This window comes from Canis aureus, chromosome 12, assembly GCF_053574225.1.
Source record: "Canis aureus isolate CA01 chromosome 12, VMU_Caureus_v.1.0, whole genome shotgun sequence".
In the NCBI taxonomy this organism is placed as follows: Eukaryota; Metazoa; Chordata; class Mammalia; order Carnivora; family Canidae; genus Canis; species Canis aureus.
The window spans coordinates 62,816,942-62,843,237 of record NC_135622.1 but is presented as its reverse complement, the minus strand read 5'-3'; the positions used below and the strand labels follow the sequence as shown (position 1 = coordinate 62,843,237).

Genomic DNA, 26,296 nt, shown 5'->3' with positions numbered 1-26,296 from the left:
GTGGCCATGTGTAAATGCCGGGGCCACTGCAGAAAGTCCTGATGGAAATTGGTCGGCTGTATTCAACTTGTTAGTTGAACTGCATGGTGTCCACTCAAAATGTCAGTTTGATTCTCTTTGGCTTAGCCCGACCCTGGCACTACAATCCCTTTGAGATCTTATTGCATATGGAGGAACACAGCGTAGTTCCCTTTAGACTCATACTTTTCTTCTCGAGAGCAATCTCCTTACAATATTTCTAAACTTTCTTAGCAACTGTCATTATACAAATGTCTTCGAAACCCAAAATTCAAGCTTGCGGTTCTCCAACAAGTAGTACCTGTTGTTCACCTCTTCTGGTGGTGCAGAGTTGGGGTGCTGTAGAGGCTGGGGGCGCTTTATAGTTTATGGTTTAAGTAAAACTGTGTAAACACCACTCTGGAGCAAGAGAAGGCATGACCTGATTTGAAAACCTGCCACCTCCGTCCCCATCCTTTTCCCACAGGTGACCACCACTATTTTGGCCATTGAATCATCCTTTCATGATAATCAATCCTCAAAGGACAGATTTTTCAATGTTTCACGTTTGTGTACTTTATGTAAATGCGATCAAATCGTATACAGTTTTCTGCTGGTTGCTTTTTCACCCGATAGTAGGCTGTGAGGTTCATCCGTGTCACTAGTGTGTAGCTGTAGGTCATTCACTTTTACTGCCATGTGTTCTTTGATTGACTAAAGTACCAGTTCACTTGTCCAATCTGTTGATGGTTGATTTGGGTTGTTCTAAATTTTATGCTGAAATAAATAAGGACAGTGTTGCAGACATTCTTTTGCATGGCTGCTGGTGCACGTGGGTAAGACTCTCTCCAGGGGGGTGCATTCGTGATCTACCGCGGCATAACCAACCACCCCAAGCGTTTTGGCTCAAAACAGCTTTATTATCATAGTTTCTGTGATCAGGAATTCAAGACCAGCTTAGCTGAGTGGCTCTGGCTCAGAGAGTCCCCTGAGGTTGTAATCAGCATGCTGGCTACCGTCATCTGAAGGCCTGACTGGGGTGGGTGCTTCCAGGTTCGCTCCCAGGGCTGAGGCCGGAAGCTTCATTCTTGCTGTGGGAGCCCCTCCGTAGGTGACTTAGCAGCTGGCTCTCCCTAGCACCGGGGATCTGCGATGGAGCCCGGCTGATGCTACAGTGTGTGTGTTGTTGCTGCTGTTTCTCTGTCATGCCGTCTTCTCTGTCTGCCTAGTTATCTCTGTGTGCTGGGCAGTACTTTCAAAACTTATTTGGGGAAATAATTTGAGGCCTAGGGTGATATGTCTTTGGCCAAAGTTGATTTTTTGTGTATTTGGGCCAGATAGCTGTCATCAACGGTTCTTGATCACCTTAATACACCTTTAGAATGTAAGATCACTTGGGCCATCCTGAAGACTTGAAGACAAGATGGCCCCCCCTCGGGTCCCAGTTCACAGAGAAAGGTAGTTCACAAGGAGCCCCAGCGCTCGTGTGCCCTGAGCAAGTGCTTCTGGCTGCTGGCCACAGAGCCTGTCAGGGACACGATTCAACCTCTCAGCCATCTGTCCACAGTTGAAGAGAAAGCTCTGGGGTGAAGTGACGCCAGGTATTGGGCTTACATGTTTGGAATTCCTTTATTTCCTGGATCTTGGCCCAGTAATTCCTCATTATCCTTGTGAGATGTCTTATGTTTCAAGTAAATGTTTTCATTTTGTTCAACTTTATTAGTTTTTAGTGGACAGGTGGATCAGAGTTACTTAGTCCATTGTTCCCAGGGGTGGAAGCCTTCTCTCCCTCCTTCTTCATATACATTTTTATAGATGTCTGATTCTGTGGATGACAGTGTCCTTCAGTCCACAGAAGGTATTTTTTTTCTTTTCTTTATCTTTTTTAAAGATATTTGAGAGAGAGACAGAGAGAGCGAGCTAGGGGAGTGGCAGAGGGAGAGAGAGAATCCCAAGTAGACTGCCTGCTGAGCGTGGAGCCCAACGTGGGGTTTGATCTCACCACTCTGAGGTCATGACCTGGGCCAAAACCAAGAGTTGGACGCTTAATGGACTGAGCCATCTAAGTGCCCCAGAAGGTACTTTTCTATTGACTTCTAACTTCAAGATTGCAGATAAGAAATCAGTTCTCATAATTTACTTATTTGAAAGTAATATTTTATCTTTTCTGACTGTTTAAAAAATATATTTTTTGATCTCTGTACTGTGGTTTAAGCGATATGTCCAAGTACAGATTGATCGAACCCTCTGGAGTCCGGTGTGGTGACTCATCAGCCACTGCGTCTTCAGAGGATGCCTCGTCTTCTCTCTGTGTTTCCTGCTTCAGAGTCAATGTGGATCGGCTTTTCTCACTGATGCTAAGCTCCAGGCATCTTCCTCTCTGTCTTGAATTTCTCTCTTTTATCTTTGTACTGTTCATTAGGTACTTTGTGCACATCAGTCTTTTGGCTAATTTTTCTGCTGTGTGTAAGATGTCATCAAACCAGTTCACTGAGTTTTAAATTTACTTACTTTTTCATTTCAAAAAATTCTACCTCGTTCTTTTCAAATCACGTACGTGACTCTTTCGAGTTTCTCAGTCTTGCATGCACTTCCAGGCTTGCCTTTTATTGAAATGTTGTCCTCCTGTGGCTGTGTTGGAACCCGGTTTCTGTTATTTTTGTTGTTTTCTCTCAGTTGAGATAGTGATCTCCTTGTTAGTCTACTTTCTGCCTGTATGTGACTCCTTTTATATGGATTTTACATGAGGAAATTTCGTCCAGGACTGAGGCAAAAGTGAGGTTCTTTGGAGAGGGCATCTGTGCTCATCTGCGCGCTGCCAATACTGCCAGCCCCAGAGCACTCTGATTCAGTTAGTAACGTGAGATTTTCGGGACCACCAGATAGTGTAATTTTGTGAGCAAGCTGGCTTGTGATCTGAATTCTTAATGGCATCTGCAAAGATGCAAATTTAACATCCTGTTGATTTTGAAGGAAAATCTTAATCCACAGCCATCCGAGTTGCTGAGAGGTATTGGACTAATGCCATGACATTTTAGAGTCAAGTTCATTACAATGATAATCTTGTGTGTGGGAACTGCCTGCAAGAACGTATCCATAGAGATGTCTGATTTTGTGATGATTTTTTTCAGGTTGGTTATATGAATTTCCTCTGGAAATTCATGTTGAAACCTAATCTTCAGTGTGGGTGTTAGGAGGTGGGGCCTTTGGGAGGTGAATGGGTCATGACAGTGATCCGGCCATGAATGGGATTAGTGTCCTTGTAAAAGGGACCCCAGAGAGCTTGCTGCCCTTGCTGCCAGGTGAGGACACAGCAAGAAGGCAGCCATCCCTGAACCAGGAAGAGGGCCCTCGCCGGAACCGAACCACTCTGGCACCCTGATGTCTGCTGTTGAAGCCACTCAGTCTGGTGTCTTTGCTACTGTAGCCCAAGCGGACTTAGATACTGCGTATGCTGAATTTTGATTTTCTACCAGAATCCAGTATTCAGGTAGGAGAACATGTTGCTACAAAAATTGATTTTAAAATCCTTTTCAATGCATGTATAATGAAAAGTAATTAATCCCCCCCACACACACACATTTCCTTGTAAAATCAGTGTATGTTTTATGTGTGAGCTGATGAGGAAGGAAGCTTGAGAAGCACAGGCCAACATGCCCGCAACATGCTCAATACATTTTCCTCTTTCCTCTGTCCTGCGGGTCGAGGCATTTTCTAATAGGCTCTATCAGATCCCTGATTTGGTAGGGAAACTCATAGTTTATTTGAAATGCTTTGGAAAAAAAAAAAGAAAAGCTTTGGACACGTGGCCGAAATATTGAGACTTTGAGGCATTTCTCTTCCCAAATCTCTTAACGGTTGTCATTAGTGTTTTCCGTGAGGGAGGCAGTGTGGTCCAGTTGGCCAACGGGGGGTGGGGAGGGCAGGTGGGGTTCTCCTGTGGCCTCGATTCCCTGCCATTATCCATATACCTTCAGTGCTGTACGTAGGTGGATGCTGTTTGCACGTGAAGTTCATCACGGAGACACATTTAAATTTCATTTTCTTCACTACTTTTTAGATCAATGAACTATGAAATCAGAATCCAGATTTTGGTGAATAAAGCTCTGACAAATATTTTGGCTTGATCTCTGCTGGTATCAGTAAGCTGGCACTTGTTGGAATGTGTATTCTGTAATTACTGAGCCACTGAGCAGTTAAAATTAATTTTCTCCAGCAAATAATCTTCTAATTGTGCCACCAGCCAATGAACTTTGCGGTGAAACCTGATGATGTATTAGCCATCCTGGGGCTCTGAGCATAAGAATGGCTGCAAAACGGTACATTGAAAATCTGTATAGAATCCAGTCATTATTCAAACGGTTCCTACATATTCTGGAATGAATTAATTTGAGGTGAAGAACATAAGTTTTCCTTCTATAAAACAAATATCATAGGATAGTAATTGCATTAAAAAAAAAGTCTAGTAAAACCTAGAATTCATGGTTTCTTTTGTGGAGAAAGCCATATTCACAAAAACAATGTAAATAGGGCATTGTGTGTGTGTGCACGTGTGTGTGTGTGTGTGTGTGTGTGTCCATGCACGTGTTTGGAGGAGACACCATAGTATTTGGATTATACCAGAAATTTCCTGTTTGCCACATGAGTTTGCTGTTGAGATTTGAAATGAAAGAGCCTTAAATCACACTGTCATAGTTCGCCCGCACCCAAACATTACTCCTGTCTCCCTGCCTCCCGCTTATACCCTGAGGATAGTTGGTGTCAGGAAAAGAGTATCAAAAATGTGGACTCAGGGACAGAGACCTGGTCTGAATTGAACCCTAGTTGTTCCTATCTCAGCATTTAGCCAATTAAATGACTTTGCTGAGGGCCCATGTCCTCATCGATAAAATGGGGTTAGTTCATAGCCAATGTGGTGCTGCTAAAATTTAGTGAATGCCTGGCTTGATCCTAATAGGCGGCTTCTTCCTTTCCTTTTTCTCTGGATGCAGCAAGGAGGGATATTGCACATTAACGTCCAGTCTCTGCTCAAAGGCCTGCTCCCCTCTCTCCAGCCCCAAGGAAACCCACGCCCCACCAAGCCCTTCTCCGAGCACCAGCCTGATGATTCCAGTTCACTGCACCTCTGAGGAATTATCTGTTCTTTCTTTCTGTGGTATTTGTGTGTTCTTTGGAATCCAGCTTCGAAATAATAGACAGCATTTGTGCTTTTGTAGGATTTTTTTATGCCTTAGTTTTTCTGCATTTATTTTTACTTTTCAAAAAAAGATTGATTTATTTTAGAGACAGAGGGAGAGGGAGAGAGTGAGCATGAGTGGGAGGGGTAGAGGGGAGGGAGTCCCAAGCAGGCTCTACGAAGAGCATGGAGCCCCATGTGGGGCTTGATCCCATGACCCTGAGATCACCACTCAAGCCAAAACCAATTGTTGGACACCCACCGACTGCCCCACCCAGGCGCCCCAGGCACTTATTTTTACTTTTTGTTTCCACTTAATGATAGAATAAGTTGTCTCATTTGGGGATTAGTGTTCATAGTCAAACATGGAATTTTGAGGGTGAAAACTGGAAGCAGAGCTCAGAGGAGGCTGCAAGCAGTGGTGGTAAGCCAGAGATCTGGGGCGGCCACGTGTAGCTTGGGTCCCATGGGTTTCAAAGCTGTGAGTTGGCTGGGACGTTTTATAACAAGGGTGTTCATGTAATAGCACGACATTTTAGTTTTATTGAAAAAAAAATAGAGGATTTGATTGTTCAAAAGGATGGTGTTTTTAGTTGTCTGCATTTCCATGTGAAAACAGTGTCCTGGAGCAATGAGCTCTGCTCAGCTCAGATGGGAAGTGGGCTTGCACTCACCATAGTCCCCAGCATTCCCTAATGCTGCCCTGTGTAAGCATCGTCATTACCTGCCTGTAGGCATTTGGCTCGTGACTCCTGACTCGACTGAACACTTAATTCCCTTTTCTTTCTAGCTGCCAACTCTTGGTCCATACCTGTCTGAATATTGCTAAAACTGTTGACAACAACACCAATCTCAGATATGTAATTTTTTTTAAATCAGAAAGAGACTTTAAAAGATATAATTAAAATTAAGGTGTTTATTATCATGAAAAAATATGTGTCCTATTTTTGAGGCATATGGAGAGCTCTCTGGAAGTTCTCACATAGGTGTTATGCTGGTGACTCTTCTTGGTGTTCACTTTTGGCAGAATGGGGACAACGATATAATTCTGTGTGATGGGGGGTGGTGGTGCAGGTGATGAGCTGCACAGGAGGGATGCTGGGTGAGCTCACTTCTGGGCCCTTTGGTGACCTGGTAAATAAGGAGGTTGAATGAGATGATTGATACAGTTCCTTTTGGATTATTAAGGATATGAGAAGGAAAGAGTGTCACTCAGGAGGCAGTTTCCCGTGGGTGGTGTCAATGGCAGCTGCTGTGTGACATGGTCCTGTGGTGACCTTGCTGTTGGGTGTCAACATCCCACATGCTCCTCTTGACTCTAGTTTTAAGTTGCTGTGGAGTCACGTATGGGAATGCCAAAAAGGAGTCCTCTCTTGAAGAGGCTCCCATCTTCCACTTCGATACTTACCTTCTAATTAGGTTTTTCTTTCTTCTTTTGCAGTTATATTCATATAGTGCCCAGAAAACCTACAAAGATGAGAAAGTTGAAGGAAGTAAGTATTCACTGCTAATTATTAAAGATGGGATAAATGGGGTGACCTGGGAAAATATCGAGTGTCAGTATTGAATCATGTCAGTTGTACAAAATCAGCATTTTGTAGGCGATGCCCATAGGGGCATGCTGCTCTCAAAGCCCGAATTCATTGTAAAAGCTTGTCATACTCATCAAAGCACTTCGTAACATGATGGAAGTCAGTAAAAATACTCTAAGACCGTGGTTAGGAAGACCGTCATCTTTGAGACACACTTGTGCAATTATTTATTGAAAGTCTTCACTTTTGTTTTGGGGGGATTTGGAAAGACAGGCATCAGGAAAGGCTATTTTAAGGTCCATCACTTAAAGTTGAAGTTAATTATCATGCTAAATTTAAAGATTTGCCCCAGTTCTCGGCATTGTTGTGCTTGACAGACTTTTGAAAGGTCTACAGGGTGGAGCTTTCCATCACTCTGTTCACATCACCTGATTCTTAGCAAAAAAAAAAAAAATCCATTTAATAAGTATAAAAGAGATCCACTTTTTAAAATAAACAACAGAAATTGCTAGGTTTTAAGCAAGATATCCTGTTGATATTTAGAATGTAATATGGTTTTTATTTATTTTTTAAACATAGACTTGTCATTTTGTTGGGTATTCAGAGGTGAGATTTCAAGAGTATTTACTTCTCTCAGTGGTAGTTTTGGTATTTTGAATTTTCTGCTCCGTGAACTGGTGTGATGGCTGAATGGTGAGACATGTATCATGTACCAGGAAGACATCCATGCTGGTCCCCTCCCTCCGCAGTTTAAAGAAGCAGGGCTTCTGTGTGCCCTGGGATCTGTGCCCGAGGTCCAGTAAAGGGCAGCCTAGGAGCTCCAGCACAGGTCTCAAGCATGAGCCCTCAGAAGCATTGAGCTGTTCCCTTAGGGTCTGCATTGCAAGGCACGTGATGAATCAAGTCATATTTGTCATGTACCCACCCTAAACTGTGACTTGCCAGGGCAGTGGGCAACTTTCCAACAAGAAACACTCCTAGCAGTGACAGAAGTTCAGGGCCACCTGAATAAAGAGGGTGGGAGGTGGTGTGTGATTCTCCTCCTCCTCCTCCTCCTCCTCCCCTTCTTCTTCTTCTTTTTCTTCTTCTTCTTCTTCTTCTTCTTCTTCTTCTTCTTCTTCTTCTTCTTCTTCTTCTTCTTCTTCTTCTTCTTCTTCTAGATTTTATCTATTGATTTGAGAGAGTGAGAGTCAGAGAGAGCACAAGTGGTGGGAGAAGTCACTGAAAGCAGATTGTGTTGTTGTTGTTGGATATGTAAATTCTATCTTGGTGGGAGTGTAGTATTTTCAGGGACGTGTATCTGTGGTGTAGCCAACCTTGAATGAGCTTTGACTGAAGGAAGATTTGGTCCAAGAAATCTGTTCCCATGAGTGGACCCTAAAGATAGCCTGAAATTAAGATCTGGGTCCTTCTGTCCCATACAAAGATGGAGGGCTAGAGTCACAGGGCTGAGGTTTGTAGGTCATACCGGTGGGCGTCTCTCTCTTGCTATCTCTACTGCTCACCTAAACTACTTACCTTACCCCCTTTTGGTCATCTCTGATTACTTTTTTAAAACAATATTTTTAAAATTTATTAGAGAGAGAGAGAGAGAAGAGAGAAGAGAGAGAGAGAGATTGTGACCAAGATAGCATAAGCAGGGAGGAGAGGGAGAAGCAGACTCCCCACTGAGCAGGGAGCCTGATGTGGGGCTTGATCCCAGGACCTGAGCTGAAGGCATACACTTAACTGACTGAGCCACCTGGGTGCCCCAATATCTGATTACTTACCATTACTTAATACACCATGTCTTTGTGTTTCTTGGGGGACATACCCATAATTCTGGGGATAATATAATAATGAGCTAAAAGACTAGTCTTTTATTGATTGGACACCTGCCACATTGGACACCTGCTAAGGAAGTCAGCTGCAGCGGCTCCAATCACAGTAGACGCTGTCCTTCCCATGCCCTCCAGCCCAGCCCTGGAAGAGCAGGGAGGAGGAGAAGGCTGAAGGCGGACAAGATAAAACACGGTGCCCACTGTGGCTGGGTCAGGCCTGTGCGTGGGATGTAGGATTCAGATTTAAATTAGAAATGGCAGGCCTTCTTCTGTGTCTGCTGGGATGATCATGTGGCTTTTCATTTTTTGTTTGTTAATATTATGAATACATTGATTGATTTTCAGATATTAAGCCAACCTTGCATTCCTGAGACAGACCCCACCTGTGAAATATTGCCCTTTTTATGCATTGTTGGGTTTTATTTGCTAAACTTTTGTTTGTAATTTTTATGTCTATGTTCACGGAGGGATGCTGGTCTGTAGCTTTTTATTCTTGTAATGTCTCTCTCTAGTTTTGGTATCATTTCTTCCTTAAATGTTTGATAGAAGTTATCAGTGGAGCCAACTGGGCCTGGAGTTGTCTTTGTGGGAAGGTTTTTGACTACAAATCCAGCTGCCGCACTGGATACAGGGCTCCTAGGGTTGTCTGTTTCTTCTTGAGTGAACTTTGCTAGTTTGTCTCTTTTGACTTGTCCATTTCATTTTGGTTGTTGAATTTATTAGCATGAAGTCATTTCCCTTTTATTTTTTAAAAGATTTATTTATCTATTTGAGAGAGAAAGATGGAGAGTGGGCATGTGGGAGCAGGAGGAGGGGCAGAGAGAGAGAGAGAGGGAGAAGCAGACTCCTTGCTGAATGTGGAGCTGTATGCGGGGCTCCATCCCATGACCCTGAGATCATGACCTGAGCCGAAACCAAGAGTTGGAGCTTTACTGACTGAGCCCCCAGGTGCCCCATGAAATTGTTTATAGTGTTCTTTTATCATGTTAACATCTGTGGGATCCCATGATGTGACCTCCCTCATGCCTACCATTCCTGGTCATTTGTGTCTTCTCTCCATTGTCCAGGTGATACTGTCTATAGTTTTATCAATCTTAACAATCTTGAAGAACTAACGATTGGCTTTATTGGTTTTCTCAATTTCTTCGCTCTGCTTTCTATTTCATTGGTTCTGCTCTGAACTTTCTCCTGTGTTGTTGGGTAGGGAGCCATGCTTCTGTGTGGGGTGACTTGCACCCTCACTTCTTTTCTGAGCCCATCGCTCTCCTCTCATGCTCCCCCCAGGTGCCCTTCCCTCCCAGGGCTCAGGCCTTCATGGATGGTTACTATGTCTTTGTCACAGGAGGGAGTGACTTTCTTTCTCTGCCATGTGATGCATTTGCATTTTTGTCAGAGATACTGTGGAGACAGCGTCTTGGCCCAACAATGGAGATTTAAAAAAATTTTTTTTATTGGAGTTCAATTTGCCAACATATAGCATATTACCCAGTGCTCATCCCATCCCATATTACCCAGTGCTCAGCCCCACTCAGTGCCTGTCACCCAGTCACCCCCTCCCCCCGGTCACTTCCCTTTCCACTACCCCTTGTTCGTTTCCCAGAGTTAGGAGTCTCTCACGTGCTGTCTCCCTCACTGATATTTCCCACTCATTTTCTCTCTTTTCCCCTTTATTCCCTTTCACTATTTTGTATATTCCCCAAATGAATAAGACCGTATACTGTTTGTCCTTCTCTGATTGACTTCACTCAGCATCATTCCCTCCAGTTACAATGGAGATTTCTGTTGTGGTGTCAGGCGGAGGAGGGGAGTGACTGGCTTGGGTGTGACCTGGGCCCACCAAGCGGTGTTGACCTGCTTGCTTGCCTCCTCCTCCCCTGTCCGCCAATTGCTGGGTAGACCTGCTTTTCCCAGCCTCGCCATGGAAGCTGATGCGGGTAACTTCCTCCTCCATTGGCTGGCATTTGTCAGCAGCTTCATTATTTCTTCTAACCCACGCTGTGAACATGGGAGCAGACTTAACCACCTCTGACCCTGGGGATACTGGTGAAGTTTAAATGTGCTATCTTGTGCTCACTCTGCTTTCATTCTTTTCTTCTCTGCTTCTGTTTGCATTTTTCCTAATCCTCCACCCCCTTAGTCTCCCTCTTCTTTCTTCCTTTTTGGTTATTTTATTCATATGCCATCATTTGAGACTGTATGGTGATGTAGACGGTTGACACCAGGCCCGTCGGAGTGGTTGGTCTCATGTGTTACTATTTTATTTTTTCCAAAAGGAGTCATTGAAGGATGTTCTCTCAATGTTGAACTTACCCCATGGATGCTCGCTGGGTGATTGCTTGCTTTGCATACTGTGGCCCCTCTGAAGAAGAGGCCTGAGGTTGCCGAGGTGGGATGAGGAGAGCGGGCGAGAGAGATGCTGGTGTACGAGGAGCAGCTGGCAGTCAAAATAGTTTGGAGAAGATAAAGCATCTTACAATATGAAGAAATAAATCACCAAACCAATAGGATTTGAAATATAGGAGTAGTTAGGTGGGAAACACTGTTGCTCTTGGTAAGAGTAACACAAAATGAGGCAACCCACGGCCCGCTGCCTAGCAAGAGGCCCCAGGTGACTTAGGAGCTCAGTGGACAGTGGTTGCTGTTGTCGTTGTTCGGCTGCAGAGCAGGGGCTGTCGTCGGGGCAGGAGCTCTCGTGTCAGCTGCTCTGAACTACCTGGCTGATTCCAGGCGAGTGGCTGGTCTCCAGGCCTCCCCAGAGACCTGGGAATGCTGGCCTGGCCCATCCTCAGCCTTTCCGCTCCTCTAGCTCTGTGACTTCCACTCAAGGCTCATGATCATCCAGCGCAGCCGCTGTCGTGGAGGGCACGCAGGAACCCAGACAGGGACCTGCCCTCCTGTGCCATCATCATGGAGAAACCCCCAGGGAGGTCTGGGCAGCGTCCCTGCGGCCCTCTCCACATGCCGGGAGGGGGCGGCAATCCCAACTTTTAGAATCATGATAGAACTTTACAAGGTACATGGTATCAGATGAGTCAATTCTAAAACCCCAGTCATAGTTCTTCTGTTTTATTGAATGTAAAAAAAAAAACGACATTTTCCAAAAAATGGGAAATAAAAATTCATCATCATCATGACCAAGAAGGCCAAGAATCTATTTCTCCAGCCATGTTTTATTTTTATTTTTGTTATATTTTTAGAAAAGATTTTATTTATTTAAGATTGAGAGAGCGAGAGATGGAGAGAGAGTGTGAGCAGCGGGGAGGGGAGAGGGAGAAGCAGACTCCCCATTGAGCAGGGAGCCTGACACTCCATCCCAGGACCCCGGGGTCATGAGCTGAAGGCAGACGCTTCACCGACTGAGTCCCCCCGTGTCTTAGACACACCTGCCTGGTCTCCCCATCTAGTGCCCACGTGGTAAAAGCCGGGGGAGGGCTGCAGAGGTGCCGAGGGCTTGCTCAGATTTGCCACATTTCTACAGGCAATGGTGCCAGGGTGGGGGAAGCGTGATTCCCCACCTGCTTGCCTTTCCCACCCCGCACCTCGCTGCTCCAGAATGGCTAACCTATGATGATTCTTGGACGTTTTTGGAAAGAGTTTAAGCTGATTTTTTGGTTTTTGTTTGTTTTGGACTCAGAGGATCTCAGAACAAGAACTGAAGTGCCTTTGGAGGTGGCCCAGGGTGACCTTTTCCTTAATGGACAGAATGAGCAAAGGAGAGCCCACTGTACCTTCCGTGGGGTTTCTGTGACCTGTGGCCATTGTGTGTCCCTTTACAAGTATATCTGTTTGGGCCCTTAGGCTAAGCAAAGGGCCACTTGTTAAGTGGTGTAGGAGCCTCTCTGTTACTCCAGCTTGCACAGCACACGCTCCAGACCCTGATGAGCACCGTTCACTAATTATGAGACTCTCCCCCTGATGTGGGTACGTGACGGGGTCTTTTCTTGGTGCTAGACTCACTTGGGTCTTTTTTGTTTGGGGTCTTGCACCTCAAACAGGCTGTGAGGATGTTCACTGAGGGTAGTCGGAGCAGCTGGATGAGGTGCCAAGACTAGAGACTTGGGAGGCTAACAGCAATAACAGCCGCCACCACCACCCCACCGCCACAGCTGCTCCCAGCTGAGCTCCTAACGCATTCCTGGCGTTTTGCTGAGCGCCCCACAATTGCACCTTCTCATCTCCTGTCACACATCCTGAAAGCAGACCTTACACGACAGGCACCACTTTCGTCTGCATTTGCACGCGAGGACACAGGTGCACAGCCCGTTCAAGGTTATCAAAATTGAAGGTGATGGAGCCAGTGCCCGAATCGCGGATGACTCAGACTCAGGACACAGCCTCCTAAGTGCCCCGCTGGCAGAGGTTCAAATCCCCAGTTTGCTAAAATCTACGATAAAATATTTTTTTGATGGCTTATTACGGCCAGGACGCTTCGCGACGGTGTGTTCTTGGTGAAGATTCTTAGCAGCTCGGGTTGTTTACACGCAGGTGTTTGGCCTGGTTATTTTGAGGGTGAGGTGTGGATGCAACTCCTGCTGCGGAGCAGGCCTAGTAAGCCAGAGCCGGAAATACACCTGCGGTAACCTGAAGGGTCTTCTGGCGTGGGTGTGGATTTGGTTTAATTACCTCGGACAGTTGGTTAAGGAGCCACAAAGCCCACTGAGCCCTTCAGCCTCTCAGGCAGATGGGTGACACGATCTCTGAAGCTGTCATCACCGCCAGACAGTTACAGAAAGCCACATGAGCTTTCTTAGGAGATTATATGCAGTTCAGAGGAAAAAAAAATCCAGAATCATGTATTTAATTGCTGGGGTTATTTAATTAGGCAGGTGATAGCAGGGTTAATGAATCATTAACACATAAAAAACCAATTAGCTCATTGTTTCCATAATTTGAGGCGATGAAGCAGAAAGCTGTTTCTTAGGGTAGTTGTACCTTAATAGAATTTTGCAGATAATAATTTCTGTTGTTTTGTTTTTAAACTAGGTCAGTAAATTCATGGTAGCTATTGATGCTCGAGGCTTTGATGGTGCTGCTATCAGCAGGCAGGTGGATATAATCTTCTAGATGGTGTGACATGGCTCTAGGTCTCCAATGACCTTGCGTTTTCTGGATTCTTCCTGGAGGAGCAGGGCTGTTTATCACTTGCCGTGACAGCGTCTATTCATTCACAGTCACGGCGTCCTTCTCCAACTCCTCCTGTGGGCCACTCGCTCTTCGGACTCTGGGGGTCCTTTGTCCCATGTGACAGTCGAGAGCTCTGCTTCTCAGGAGGCTTGCAGCCTATAAGGAGGAATTGATAATAGGTAAATAAATAAGCACGAACATTAAGACAGTATTAAATGCTGTGGTGGAAACGAATCTAGGGCGTGACTGGTCCGGGAGGGCCTCTCTGAGGAGCTGCTTCCAAAGTGACTTCCTCGTGCAGGGAAGAGGGAGGTGTGCAGACCCAGGAGAACGTTCCAGGCTCAAGGTCTTGATGTTCAAGAGCTGCAGGAGTGCGTGCGGGGCTGTGGTGTGGGGAGGCCGGGAGGGGAGGGGGTGTCGTGGGCGAGTAGCCATCGCCGCCACAGGGGCTGAGTCACAGGGTGACCACGGCGACTACTGTGTCCAAAGGCGACTCTGCCCCGTGTGGGGAGGGGGTGAGGGTGGGATGCGAGGACAGCCGCCTGGCCAGCACGGTAGGGGCGGGGACAGCGAGCGCCGCGGGGGAGGGGGTATGGCTCTGACGGGGGGCGGGGTTGCGGGCATGGGGGGAGGCGGAGACGTGCTAATGGTTTAGCTGCGGGCTGTAAGGAGCAAGGGACTCCCCAGTGTCTCCCAGGTTCTGGGGTAGAGATGGGGAAATGGGGGGACGAGCAGCTGGCTGTGGGTCAGACCAGCATTCTCTCGGGGCCTCAGTGAGATGCAGATGCCCAGAGGCCTCAGTGAGATGCAGATGCCCAGGTGTCTCTCTGTCCCACCACCTCTCTGCGTCTCTCTCCATCCCGCCATCTCTCTCCGTCCCACCATCTCTCCGTGTCTCTCTCCACCCCGCCATCTCTGCATCTCTCTCCATCCCGTCATCCCTCTGCATCTCTCTCCGTCCCACCACCTCTCTGTGTCTCTCTCCGTCCTGCCATCTCTCTGCATCTCTGTCTGATGTGTTGGGAGACTCGGGTTCACTGCATGGGGAGTTATCACTACGGGGCAGGTGTGGTGTCGCGCGTCTTCTGTTATCTCACAGGCCCCTGCGAGCTGTGTCGTCCCCCCTGCAGACAGGACTGGACTCAGCTCAGGGCTGCATCGGCCCCGCAGGCTCGCGCGGGCAGGGGCAGGGGGAGGCGGGCTGGATGTGAGGCCTGGGCTGCAGGGTCCACGTGCCCTCGTCCCACCTGCGGTTGCCCGTGGCCTGCTCTGCCCGTCCGGGCCTCTCAGGCAGCCCTCCCTCCTGACTCGGTGGTTCAAGCCGCAGCAGGTGCTGGACGGGCCTTCTCCTCGGTCACCTCGCCGTGACTCGTCCTTCTGACCCTTCTCCACTCTACCCGGCGGGCCCCCTGCCTCCTCGGGGCCTCAGAAGACCCAGAATGGCACTTTCTCCTCCTCTTTTTAAAAACCAGTGCCGGGGAGAGCAGGAGATGCCCAAACTTTGTCACCCCTGTTAATGGTCCATGCAGCTCCCTCGTCCCTCTCATGGTGAACCCGGAGGACGCAGGTCGGTGTTATTCTTGGCAAAGGAGCTTTGTAGGTGACTCTGACGCACGTGGGGTAACTGGGAGAGCTGCGACAACGTCACAGGTCTGGGTGGTCTGTGTGGGTGTGAGCGGGGCAGCCTGGCAGGACTAGGGAGTGGGGGGAGACAGGGCGTCCAAGCAGGCAGGGTCGGGGGACTCAGGGCGGTCAGGCAGGACGGGGTGGGGGGAGACAGAGCATCCAGGCGGGCGGGGTGGGGGTGTACAGGGCGTCCAGGCAGGTGGGGGGGGAGACAAGGCGGTCAGGCAGGCGGGGTTGGGGGAGACGATGTCCAGGCAAGCGGAGTGGGGGGATCCAGCTGTGGGCCCGGGCGGTCGGCCTCTGCCCTCCTGCCCTCCCTGCTGGAGCAGGGCCCCGAGCGCCGGTGCCCACCTCGGGCAGAGCCTCTCCCAGCTGCAGGCCTGGCAGGGAGAGGAGCTCAGGGAGGCAGCGCGCTCGGGGCAGAGATAAGGCTCAGGAGCAAGGGAATGAGGGAGGGGTTCGTGGTTGGACCCCAGTCCCAGCCCCAGGCCTGCAGCTAATGGTTCCGGTACAGAGTGACTCGTCCCCTGCTGCGAGCTGCATGGTGGGCCTGAGACTGGTGAGGGAGGGGCAGCAGCAGGTGTGCAGGTGCAGCAGTGCCGGGGGTGGGGCTCCAGGTAGGGCTCTTGGGGGCGGGGCTCCAGGTAGGCCTCTGGGGAGGTGAGGCTCCAGGTCAGGGCTCCGGGGGTGTGGCTCCAGGTCAGGCCTTCCAGTGGCCTTGGTGTGAGGAAGGGTGGCTCGTGCATCTCAGCCAGGAGCTCACTGTGCAGCGGGGCCACCTTACAGGGACAGCAGCATGTGGCCTGGGCGACCCACTCATTAGAGGGTGTCATTAGAGGGTGCTTGGTGGAATGGGTTTAGCGCTGGCACGGAGCGGCTGTGCTGTGCGTGGTACATGGGCTCTGAGCTGGCAGGAGCCTGAGCAAAGGCCCTGTGCTGCCGAGGTCCTACGTGGAGCAGTGGAATGAGGTGGGTGCACTCGGGGAGAGGCAATGTGGGGGCCTCGTGTGCCCGGGGAGGCTTTTGGGCTATGGAGGGCTGGAGGGTGATGAGGCCCCAAGCTCTCCAGCTGGGTGGGCTGGGTGACAGGGAAGGAACACAGCTGGGGCAACTTTCAGGGGTGCTGATGGAGAGGCCTCGAGAAGCTCCGGGGCTGCGCGGGGCCATGGGCTCAATCCCCCAGTGCGCCAAGGGCGCAATCCCCTCCTCTTGCTTTTCCGGACTCTTAAAGGAGAAGACCGTGAGGAAGAGAGGTTCTGCTTGTCCACGGCAGGGCTCCCATCCTTGTCGCCCCGGAGGGTCTAGGCCCTGGGGGGCGTGAGGCTGAAGGTGAATGAGGCCCCAGGGGTGGCTCAGCCCCTTAGGTTGGAGTCGCAGGGAAGAGAAGCATCGGGGAGCCCGGGGAGGCCCTCTCACCACCTGGCAGGACATTTAGCTCGTCCCCCGTAGCCTAACTCAGAAACCTCAGTCATGGGATCCCTGGGTGGCGCAGCGGTTTGGCGCCTGCCTTTGGCCCAGGGCCCGATCCTGGAGACCCGGGATCGAATCCCACGTCGGGCCCCGGTGCATGGAGCCTGCTTCTCCCTCTGCCTATGTCTCTGCCTCTCTCTCTCTGTGACTATCATAAATAAATAAAAATTAAAAAAAAAAAAAGAAACCTCAGTCATTCTTGGCGCCCACAATTTGCCTGAGCCACATACCTGGGGAGCCCACCCTACACCTGCCGGGCGATGAGCTGCTGGGCGCCCCTTAGCACCCTGGTCGGTGTGTTTCCCCCGACCTCCCGTGACTGCTCCAGCCCACTGTGCTCTGCACCTGCGCACGGGACCTTCACCCCCACTGGAGTCCACAGCCACTGACCCCCATCCCTGTCACCTGGCCTGGCTGGGTGGGAGTCCCGTTCTGCTCCCAGCAGGGAATCCAGCCTCCCTGGAGCCCGTCCTGGGGCCTCCCTGCCTTCATTTAGGTTTTGGGGCCGTGCTCTGCAGGCCATTGGTATTTACCAGGTGTTCGCCAGTTTGAACTGAAGTCTCAGGCCTGCTTTTTTCTTTTTTTTTCAGATCAAACCAGTGGTACATTGTGATATGATTGTGCCGTCCAGGTGGCAGACATTTCATCGTACATCTCGACACGTTAAGTGAGTAAGGTCTTGTGGGTGAGAAATCACGACTGCTGTAGCTCCTTAAAGATAAATGTTCGAGCTACGCGGACTTGCCTTCACCCCTTCACCCCTCTCCCCTTCACCCCTCTCCTCCTCCCCTCCTCCTTCTCTCCCTCTCTCTGGCAGGGACACCTGTATGATTCAGCCTTTTAGGTGCTACATATCCTTTCTTCCCTTGAACCCTGATTTTGGAAAAACATTCCAATTGCCATGCTGTCCAACAGTTTACATGGAGGTTGAAATCCAAGGGCTTCACGCAGACAATTTGGTCTTAGGGTTTATTTATTTGGTTTTCAATCCAGCAGTTGCAGCTGCTGGGTGTTGAAAGGACACTCACGCGTGGCTTCCCCACCCTGAGCTCTTGTTGGCAGAGCCCTGGGGTTACAGGGAGTCCTGCTCCTGTGCTGCTCGGTGTGCAGCTGTCCAGAGTGATGGAAGCCACGTTCTGGGCCCGTCTGGCTTACGTTTTGGGGTTGGGACAAAGAACATACTTGACTCAACAAATCATTGGCTCAAATCCTGCCTTTAAAAAAAAAAAAAAGATTTTATCTATTGATTCATGAGAGACACAGACAGAAACAGGCTCCACGTGGGACTCGATCCCAGGACTCCAGGATCATGCCCTGGGCTGAAGGCAGGTGCTAAACCGTGAGCCACCCAGGGATCCCTCAAATCCTACTTTTATTTTACTGTCTTTGTGAATGGCACACACCTGGTCTCCCTGAACTGGCTCCCTTGCTTGTAAAACGGGACTCCCGAGCCGCGTGGCAAGGTGCGCTGAGGGCTCCCTGGCGACCTGTCCAAAAGGCCCATGCTGCCGGTCCCAGCTCTGACGCTCCCCAGATGGCAGTTCTCTCCAAATCCTCCTCGTATTGTGATATTTTAATTTTAATCCATAATATTTTACAGATTAAAGTCTCTGGTGTTGAGGTGGGCATAGGTCCCTCCCTTTTACCATGTTCTGCTCCCAGTGGACAGAATTTCAGCAAGAGGCAGGGGCTCTCCATGTCCAGGCGACACTAGCAGGGGCGTCCAGTCCTGGCTGCCGTCAGCATCTGCCACATTCCTGACCCGGTGCCCTCCATGCTTGTGCTGACCGTCAGGGGGCTGGGGGCCCATTGGATGGAAAGCCCCTGCTACATAGATTCCTCAGAGCCCAGACTGGGAAGTGGAGGGATGTGGGAAATGTGACCTGTTGATTAGTCAAATTTGGCCTCTTTCATCTCTCTTCAGAGCCTCCACGATCAAATACCTTTCCTTGCTCGTGTGCAGGGCACACACGTCAACAGCTAGGCCTTTCCATTGTGCCTTCTGCAAGTCTGAGAGCTGGTTTGAAAGGATGAGAGGCACAGTGTTTCCGAATTTTGTGAAAGACCTCTGTTTCTGAAGAATGTATAGAAATCTCAGGGGACAGGATTGGCTTATGGTCCTTCCTGGCAAAGAAGCATATTGCTAAAGCTATATATATATATATATTTTTTTTTTCTGGCATGAGCCAAGACATCAGTGATTCTCACTTATTTTGATGGACATTTTTCTATTACCACTTACACTTGCTCCATGCAGACCATGTACGCATGTACTCCATGCATTATATTGGTGTGTCAGAAATTCCACTAGATGGACCCAAATATCCATTGAAACACAGTGTCTTATCTACAAAGACCTGATCATTTTTGCTTGGAGACCTTGTAACTATAAAAACAAGCAAACAAAATAGTTAAGATGGGTTCCAGAGGCTTCTCTCATCCTCATGGGTGGGGTGGTAGGGTGATGGGGTTGGGGTGGCTCATTGAGCATGTGCTGGATTTGGAGGGAGAGCCCCATGCTCCCCTGTCTGGGTCTCCTTAGAATTGAACTGGTCCAGGCGATATAAATTTGAAGTGGAGGTTGAGGCTCGATTTATGTCCTTCAGCCTCTAAGCAAGCTGTGTAACCTGGTACATGTTGGGTCATTGTAATCACCATCACAGGCACCTGACTGAAGTCCATTCCTAGATCCATGTGGTATTTCCTATTTGAAAAAAATTAGGGACGCCTGGGTGGCTCAGCGGTTAAGCATCTGCCCGGTGGAGTCCCAGGATCGAGTCCCACATCGGGCTCCCCGCATGGAGCCTGCTTCTCCCTCTGCCTATGTCTCTGTTTCTCTCTCTCTGTGTGTCTCTCATGCATAAATAAATAAAATCTTTAAAAAAAGAATTAAAATATTTCCTATTTTAATAATTTAAAATATGTCCTCCTTAGAATATTTAAAATATTTCCTATTAAACATTAATGAGCACCATTGGCGGTACATTGACTATAGTTTTATGCCTTTAACTTCTCTTATTTCAGTTATTTTTGAAAATCAATGATTTTTTTTGTGACCAGAGCAACCCATGCCCGCGGTAAATAAATATATAGTTTTAAAAGGTATACATTAAAAGTAAGTGTTCCTCCCACTTTATATCCCTGTATCTCTAGTGACTTCCCAGAGGCAACCACTGCTAACCCTTCTGGAGGGTCCTTGGAGTGCAGGCTCCCAGGTACACACTTTGGCAAACATAATATCCTACAAATACTGTTGTGCAGCCTCCTTTTATTTTACCACATAGTGTATTTTGGAGATGGTTCCTTATGAGCACACATGGGTAAGCTGTGCTTTAAAAAAAAAAGGCAAAAAAAAAAATAAGCTACAAAGTTTCCCAAAATTTGGATGTGCTCTAATCTAATGGTGCTGGGCTTTTGCCATGTGCCAGGGGCTCCTGCCCACCTGTTACCTCTCCATCACCTGCGTTCCTGGGAAACCGTTCTTGGGTGTTCCAGTGGGGTTGGTCGGTCAGCCATCCAGCCGGCGACCGGTCTGATGCTTGAATTCTGGTGTAGCAAGGTCTAGTTCATTCTTCATCTCAACTAGCAAACTTTGGGTGACGTGTTTAGTCCAGCATGCCCTCTGAACTTGTGATTTCCTAATTTATAAATTGGAGATAACAGTTCTTTCCTTTTTGGGGGGGTCTTTTAAAATTAAAATATTCATATGGGTAGCTTTCCCCATGTTTGCATGCTTATTATAAATAAATGTGAGAACCTAGAAAAGTGTAAAGAGTGAAATAAAAATCCCTCATCCTACACTTCGGACAACCACTATTAGCTGGAGGGACACTTACTTTTCCTGTTCTCTTTGTATCTTCTGTTGTGCATTTTTTTTTACGACATTAATTATATTTGACCATTTCCCCTGTAAATATAAATTCTGCATAAACAATTTTAAACGGATGCATAAGTGATTATTGTATGGCTGGGCCACAATTTATTTAACCATTGCTCAGTTCCTGGACCTAGAGGTTGTTTTTATGTTTTTGTTTCTATAAATAATCCTGTGGGAAACATCTTTACATATAAATCTGTTTCATTTCCATGCATTGGATTTTGCGAAATGGAAAGAATGGGTCAATGGTTATTAATCCCATGCATCTCCTCAGTCTTTGTGACCAGCTTGCACCTGAGGAAGATCGTGATACTCTGAGCAGCGCTGCTGTATGTGTCTGTGTGTCTGTCTGCTGGGGCTGCCACAGTTTTGGGGGGGACACAATTCAGTTCATAACAGTGCCCATTACCCCACACTCAGGATAAGCATGTATGTTAAATATCCCTGAAAATTTAGATGAAAACCCAACATGACCTTGTTTAAACACTTGTTTCATTATTAGTAATCTGTGTTTGTAAAGACTTTTTTGAATAAAACACTTAGGAAAACCAATAGATGGAACAGGGTAGCAAATATTATTTGGAGTGATAGCACATAAGTGCATTGTGATATAACTTGAACAGAACATTGTTTTCTAGGGTTTATTTTGGGGCAATATTTTACCCATGGAAGGAGATGGTCTCTGCACTGATTGGAAGCCCCTTACCACAGAGCATTAGAAAAGAAAACAGATTCTCTGTATTTTCTCACAAACATATTCAAGTTTAGATTTGCTCTAAAAAGAAAAAGAGATGTATTCATCCAATTTTAAGTTATTTGCATTACAGGAAAAACGGCAACAAAACAACAGTAACCATAAATAATAATGTAAAAAAATGAAAGCTGGAATCGTAAAATCGAGCTCCTTAAGGTTAAATACTATTCATTGCTTTTAGACTTAAAGAAACAAGGCTCGTATTTTACATTATTTTAGTAGGAGTCACAAGAGTCTAAAACTGTTGCCAAGTGACTTGGACCAGGTGGCACAGCCTCATTAACGGGAGAACCTTGCCATGTGGTCTCTCCCCTCTGCTGACCCCCTGCTTCCCTCCAACACAGGAGAAAAATAAACCTGCTGGGACCTCGGCGAAGCTGCCTTAAAACTGCACGAGCGAAATCAGTTGTTTTATTATCTTTTCGGAGGATTGCACATTATTTCCTCTTGGACACTATCTTGGCTCCATGGGAAGGGACAGTAACTGCATTTTTAAAGTCAGAATTCCCCCTTTATTTGCCAAATGGGCACAATTTTCTTCCAGTTTACTCACCATAGTGGAGGCGTGTTATTTAAAAAGTGGAGTTTCGTTCTGTTCACATGGGCACTTGATTGTGAAAAGAGGTTTCCCTGCGGTATTGCTGTGTCCCCGGGCCTTCAGCATCGAGCCGCTTGGTGATGGTCCCCGGCGGGCCAGGCCGTGTGTCCGAGGGCCGCCTGGTGTGGTGCGTGCCCCTCCTAGTCCTGTAATGAGGGGTCCTTCTTGGAATTTCCAGTGTTTCACCCTCAAGTGTAAGGTGGTAATGAATGCTTTTTTTTTTTTTTCATTCTTACAGTGTTTTCACAAATGGAAGACTGTTTATCCCACCTGTAAAGATTATCATACCCAAGTTCACTCTGACCGAATGGAACAGCGTGCTGGCCACAATTGGGGAAAAAGTCTTCCCTCTAGGAGGCGTGCGAAAGTAAGGCTCCAGCACCCGTGGGAGACCCGATCCCAGCGCGGGAATGTCTGGCCTGGACCAGCAAGGCCTGCGATGCGACATCGTTAACTCTGAGTCTGATTCTTTGGGGGAGACAGTATTTCCTGTCTTTTTACCACACTTATTTTTAACCGGTTTATTTCATTTTTCATTCAACATAGTTTATTGAACATCTGACATGTGCTAGGTGCAGTGAATTTGGTGAATGAGGCCATGGGGATGGGGAGAGGAGGGGTGGCCAGTGGTGGGGTAGACGGGGGGGACAGAGGTGAGGTGGCCATGGGGATGGGGAGGGATGAGGTGGACAGAGGGGGGATGGAATGGGGACAGAGGTGAGGTGGCCATGGGGACAGGGAGAGGTAGGTGGATAGAGGGGGGTTTGGAGTGGGGACAGATGTGAGGTGGCCATGGGGACAGGGAGAGGTGGGTGGATAGAGGGGGTATGGCCATGGGGATGGGGAGAGGTGAGGTGGCCAATGGTGTGGGGTAGACAGAGGGGGTACAGAGGTGAGGTGGACATGAGGATAAGGAGAGGAGGGTGGCCATGGCTGGTTGTGGGAGTGAATCCAGGGACAGTCTGGTGATCTTAGACCAGGGGCCTGGTGTGGATCGGTGGACCAGAAGGACAGAGCAGTGGGAGCAGCAGGGCTAGCAGGTTGTAGAGGGAAAGGCTAGGGCTTCAGCGCTGGGAGCACTGCCGGGGATGAGGAGCCCCAGCCTCTTGCATGGGGGTGAGTTGAGGAGGCGTAGGGAAGACACAAACCTTCCAGGTTGAAAAGTAAGAGGTGTGGGATGAAGGATCATCTTTTTTTTTTTTTAATAATAAATTTATTTTTTATTGGTGTTCAATTTGCCAACATACAGAATAACCCCCAGTGCTCATCCCGTCAAGTGCCCCCCTCAGTACCCGTCACCCAGTCACCCCCACCCCCCACCCTCCTCCCCTTCCACCACCCCTAGTTCATTTCCCAGAGTTAGGAGTCTTTATGTTCTGTCTCCCTTTCTGATAATTCCTACCCATTTCTTCTCCCTTCCCCTCTATTCCCTTTCACTATTATTTATATTCCCCAAATGAATGAGACCATATAATGTTTGTCCTTCTCCGGTTGACTTACTTCACTCAGCATAATACCCTCCAGTTCCATCCACGTTGAAGCAAATGGTGGGTATTTGTCGTTTCTAATGGCTGAGGAATATTCCATCGTATACATAAACCACATCTTCTTTATCCATTCATCTTTCGATGGACACCGAGGCTCCTTCCACAGTGTGGCTATTGTGGATATTGCTGCTGTGAACATCGGGGTGCAGGTGTCCCGGCGTTTCACTGCATCTGTGTCTTTGGGGTAAATCCCCAACAGTGCAATTGCTGGGTCGTAGGGCAGGTCTGTTTTTAATTCTTTGAGGAACCTCCACACAGTTTTCCAGAGTGGCTGCACCAGTTCACATTCCCACCAACAGTGCAAGAGGGTTCCCCTTTCTCCGCATCCTCTCCAGCATTTGTGGTTTCCTGCCTTGTTAATTTTCCCCATTCTCACTGGTGTGAGGTGGGATCTCATTGTGGTTTTGATTTGTATTTCCCTGATGGCAAGTGATGCAGAGCATTTTCTCATGTGCATGTTGGCCATGTCTGTGTCTTCCTCTGTGAGATTTCTGTTCATGTCTTTTGCCCATTTCATGATTGGATTGTTTGTTTCTTTGGTGTTGAGTTTAATAAGTTCTTTACAGATCTTGGAAACTAGCCCTTTATCTGACACGTCATTTGCAAATCTCTTCTCCCATTCTGTAGGTTGTCTTGTAGTTTTGTTGACTGTATCCTTTGCTGTGCAAAAGCTTCTTATCTTGATGAAGTCCCAATAGTTCATTTTTGCTTTTGTTTCTCTTGCCTTCATGGATGTATCTTGCAAGAAGTTGCTGTGGCCGAGTTCAAAAAGGGTGTTGCCTGTGTTCTCCTCTAGGATTTGGATGGAATCTTGTCTCACATTTAGATCTTTCATCCATTTTGAGTTTATCTTTGTGTCTGGTGCAAGACAGTGGTCTAGTTTCATTCTTCTGCATGTGGATCCTCTCAATAGATGCAGAGAAAGCATTTGACAAAATACAGCATCCATTCCTGATCAAAACTCTTCAGAGCGTAGGGATAGAGGGAACATTCCTCAGCATCTTAAAAGCCATCTACGAAAAGCCCACAGCAAATATCATTCTCAATGGAGCAGCCCTGGGAGCCTTTCCCCTAAGATCAGGAACAAGATAGGGATGTCCACTCTCACCACTGCTATTCAACATAGTACTGGAAGTCCGAGCCTCAGCAATCAGACAACAAAGATATTAAAGGCATTCAAATTGGCAAAGAAGAAGTCAAACTCTCCCTTTTCGCCAATGACATGATACTCTACATAGAAAACCCAAAAGCCTCAACCCCAAGATTGCTAGAACTCATACAGCAATTCGGTAGCGTGGCAGGATACAAAATCAATGCCCAGAAGTCAGTGGCATTTCTATACACTAACAATGAGACTGAAGAAAGAGGAATTAAGGAGTCAATCCCATTGACAATTGCACCCAAAAGCATCAGATACCTAGGAATAAACCTAACCAAAGAGGTAAAGGATCTATACCCTAAAAACTATAGAACACTTCTGAAGGAAATTGAGAAAGACACAAAGAGATGGAAAAATATTCCATGCTCATGGATTGGCAGAATTAATATTGTGAAAATGTCAAGGTTACCCAGGGCAATGTACACGTTTAATGCAATCCCTATCAAAATACCATGGACTTTCTTCAGAGAGTTAGAAATTATTTTAAGATTTGTGTGGAATCAGAAAAGACCCCGAATAGCCAGGGGAATTTTAAAAAAGAAAACCATATCTGGGGGCATCACAATGCCAGATTTCAGGTTGTACTACAAAGCTGTGGTAATCAAGACAGTGTGGTACTGGCACAAAAACAGACACATAGATGAATGGAACAGAATAGAGAACCCAGAAGTGGACCCTGAACTTTATGGTCAACTAATATTCGATAAAGGAAGAAAGATGGGATCCCTGGGTGGCGCAGCGGTTTGGCGCCTGCCTTTGGCCCAGGGCGCGATCCTGAAGACCCGGGATCGAATCCCACATCGGGCTCCCGGTGCATGGATCCTGCTTCTCCCTCTGCCTGTCTCTCTCTCTCTCTCTCTCTCTCTCTCTGTGTGTGTGACTATCATAAATAAATAAAAATTAAAAAAAAAAAGGAGGAAAGACTATCCATTGGAAGAAAGTCTCTTCAGTAAATGGTGCTGGGAAAATTGGACATCCACATGCAGAAGGATCATCTTTATGGGCAGTGATGGTCCCCAGACGGTGGGCCTTGGGGTGGAAGAGCCAAAGCCTTTACTCCTATTTCACATGTTGATTATCTCTCTTGGGGGTAAATTAAAATGTAAACGATTGATTTACAATCACATTTACAATCAACGGTTGTGACACCACCGAGGGAGACTGAGCATCTCTTGTGAGCAGGACAAACTGTTGGGCGTTTAGAGCCACGGGGTCGGGGTCGTCATTAGCCCTAGCGAGGGAGGTGAATCCCAAGGTGACCCTACGCATGCCGGGCAAGTTAGATGTCACCTAAAAATCAGTACCGCGGGTCCTGGATGATTCCAGAATGCAGCTATAAATATCGGTGTGTGACTCTCAAAGACAGGGACAGTCGTGCGGGGCAGACAGACTTGTGTGCCCTTTTGGAAGGAGCCAGGAGCGGTCGTGGAATTAATCCCACGTGTTACACGTGAAATGGCAGAGGCGAAGCAAGCAAGGCAACAGGACATTAGGAGGGAAAATAGGTCATAAGATGGATAAGCTTATTACTTTTTCTCCCTCCAATTCTTTATGGTCGAGCTCAGAAGAAGTGCAGAGCCAGGGAATGAAAGAAATGCTTGGACGTACGAATAGTA

At 47.7% G+C, this 26,296-nt stretch overlaps 1 protein-coding gene across 12 annotated transcripts in view; it reads left to right on the top strand.

Annotated features, from left to right (window-relative positions):
• The window catches only part of DCDC2C (doublecortin domain containing 2C), a 94,013-nt gene that overhangs the window by 1,103 nt on the left and 66,614 nt on the right, over positions 1–26,296 (top strand). For 11 of the 12 annotated variants that reach the window (XR_013349893.1, XR_013349892.1, XR_013349891.1 and 8 more), the window contains exons 2-4: positions 6,615–6,666; positions 17,336–17,412; positions 22,213–22,341. Coding sequence is in view for 6 of the 12 variants with exons in the window: in XM_077844243.1 (XP_077700369.1) it covers positions 6,615–6,666; positions 17,336–17,412; positions 22,213–22,341 (258 nt within the window). In the remaining 6 variants the exon portion in view is untranslated. Of the gene's footprint in view, positions 1–6,614; positions 6,667–13,696; positions 13,829–17,335; positions 17,413–22,212; positions 22,342–26,296 lie in introns of those variants that run through there. The other variant, XR_013349895.1, reaches the window with a different exon arrangement.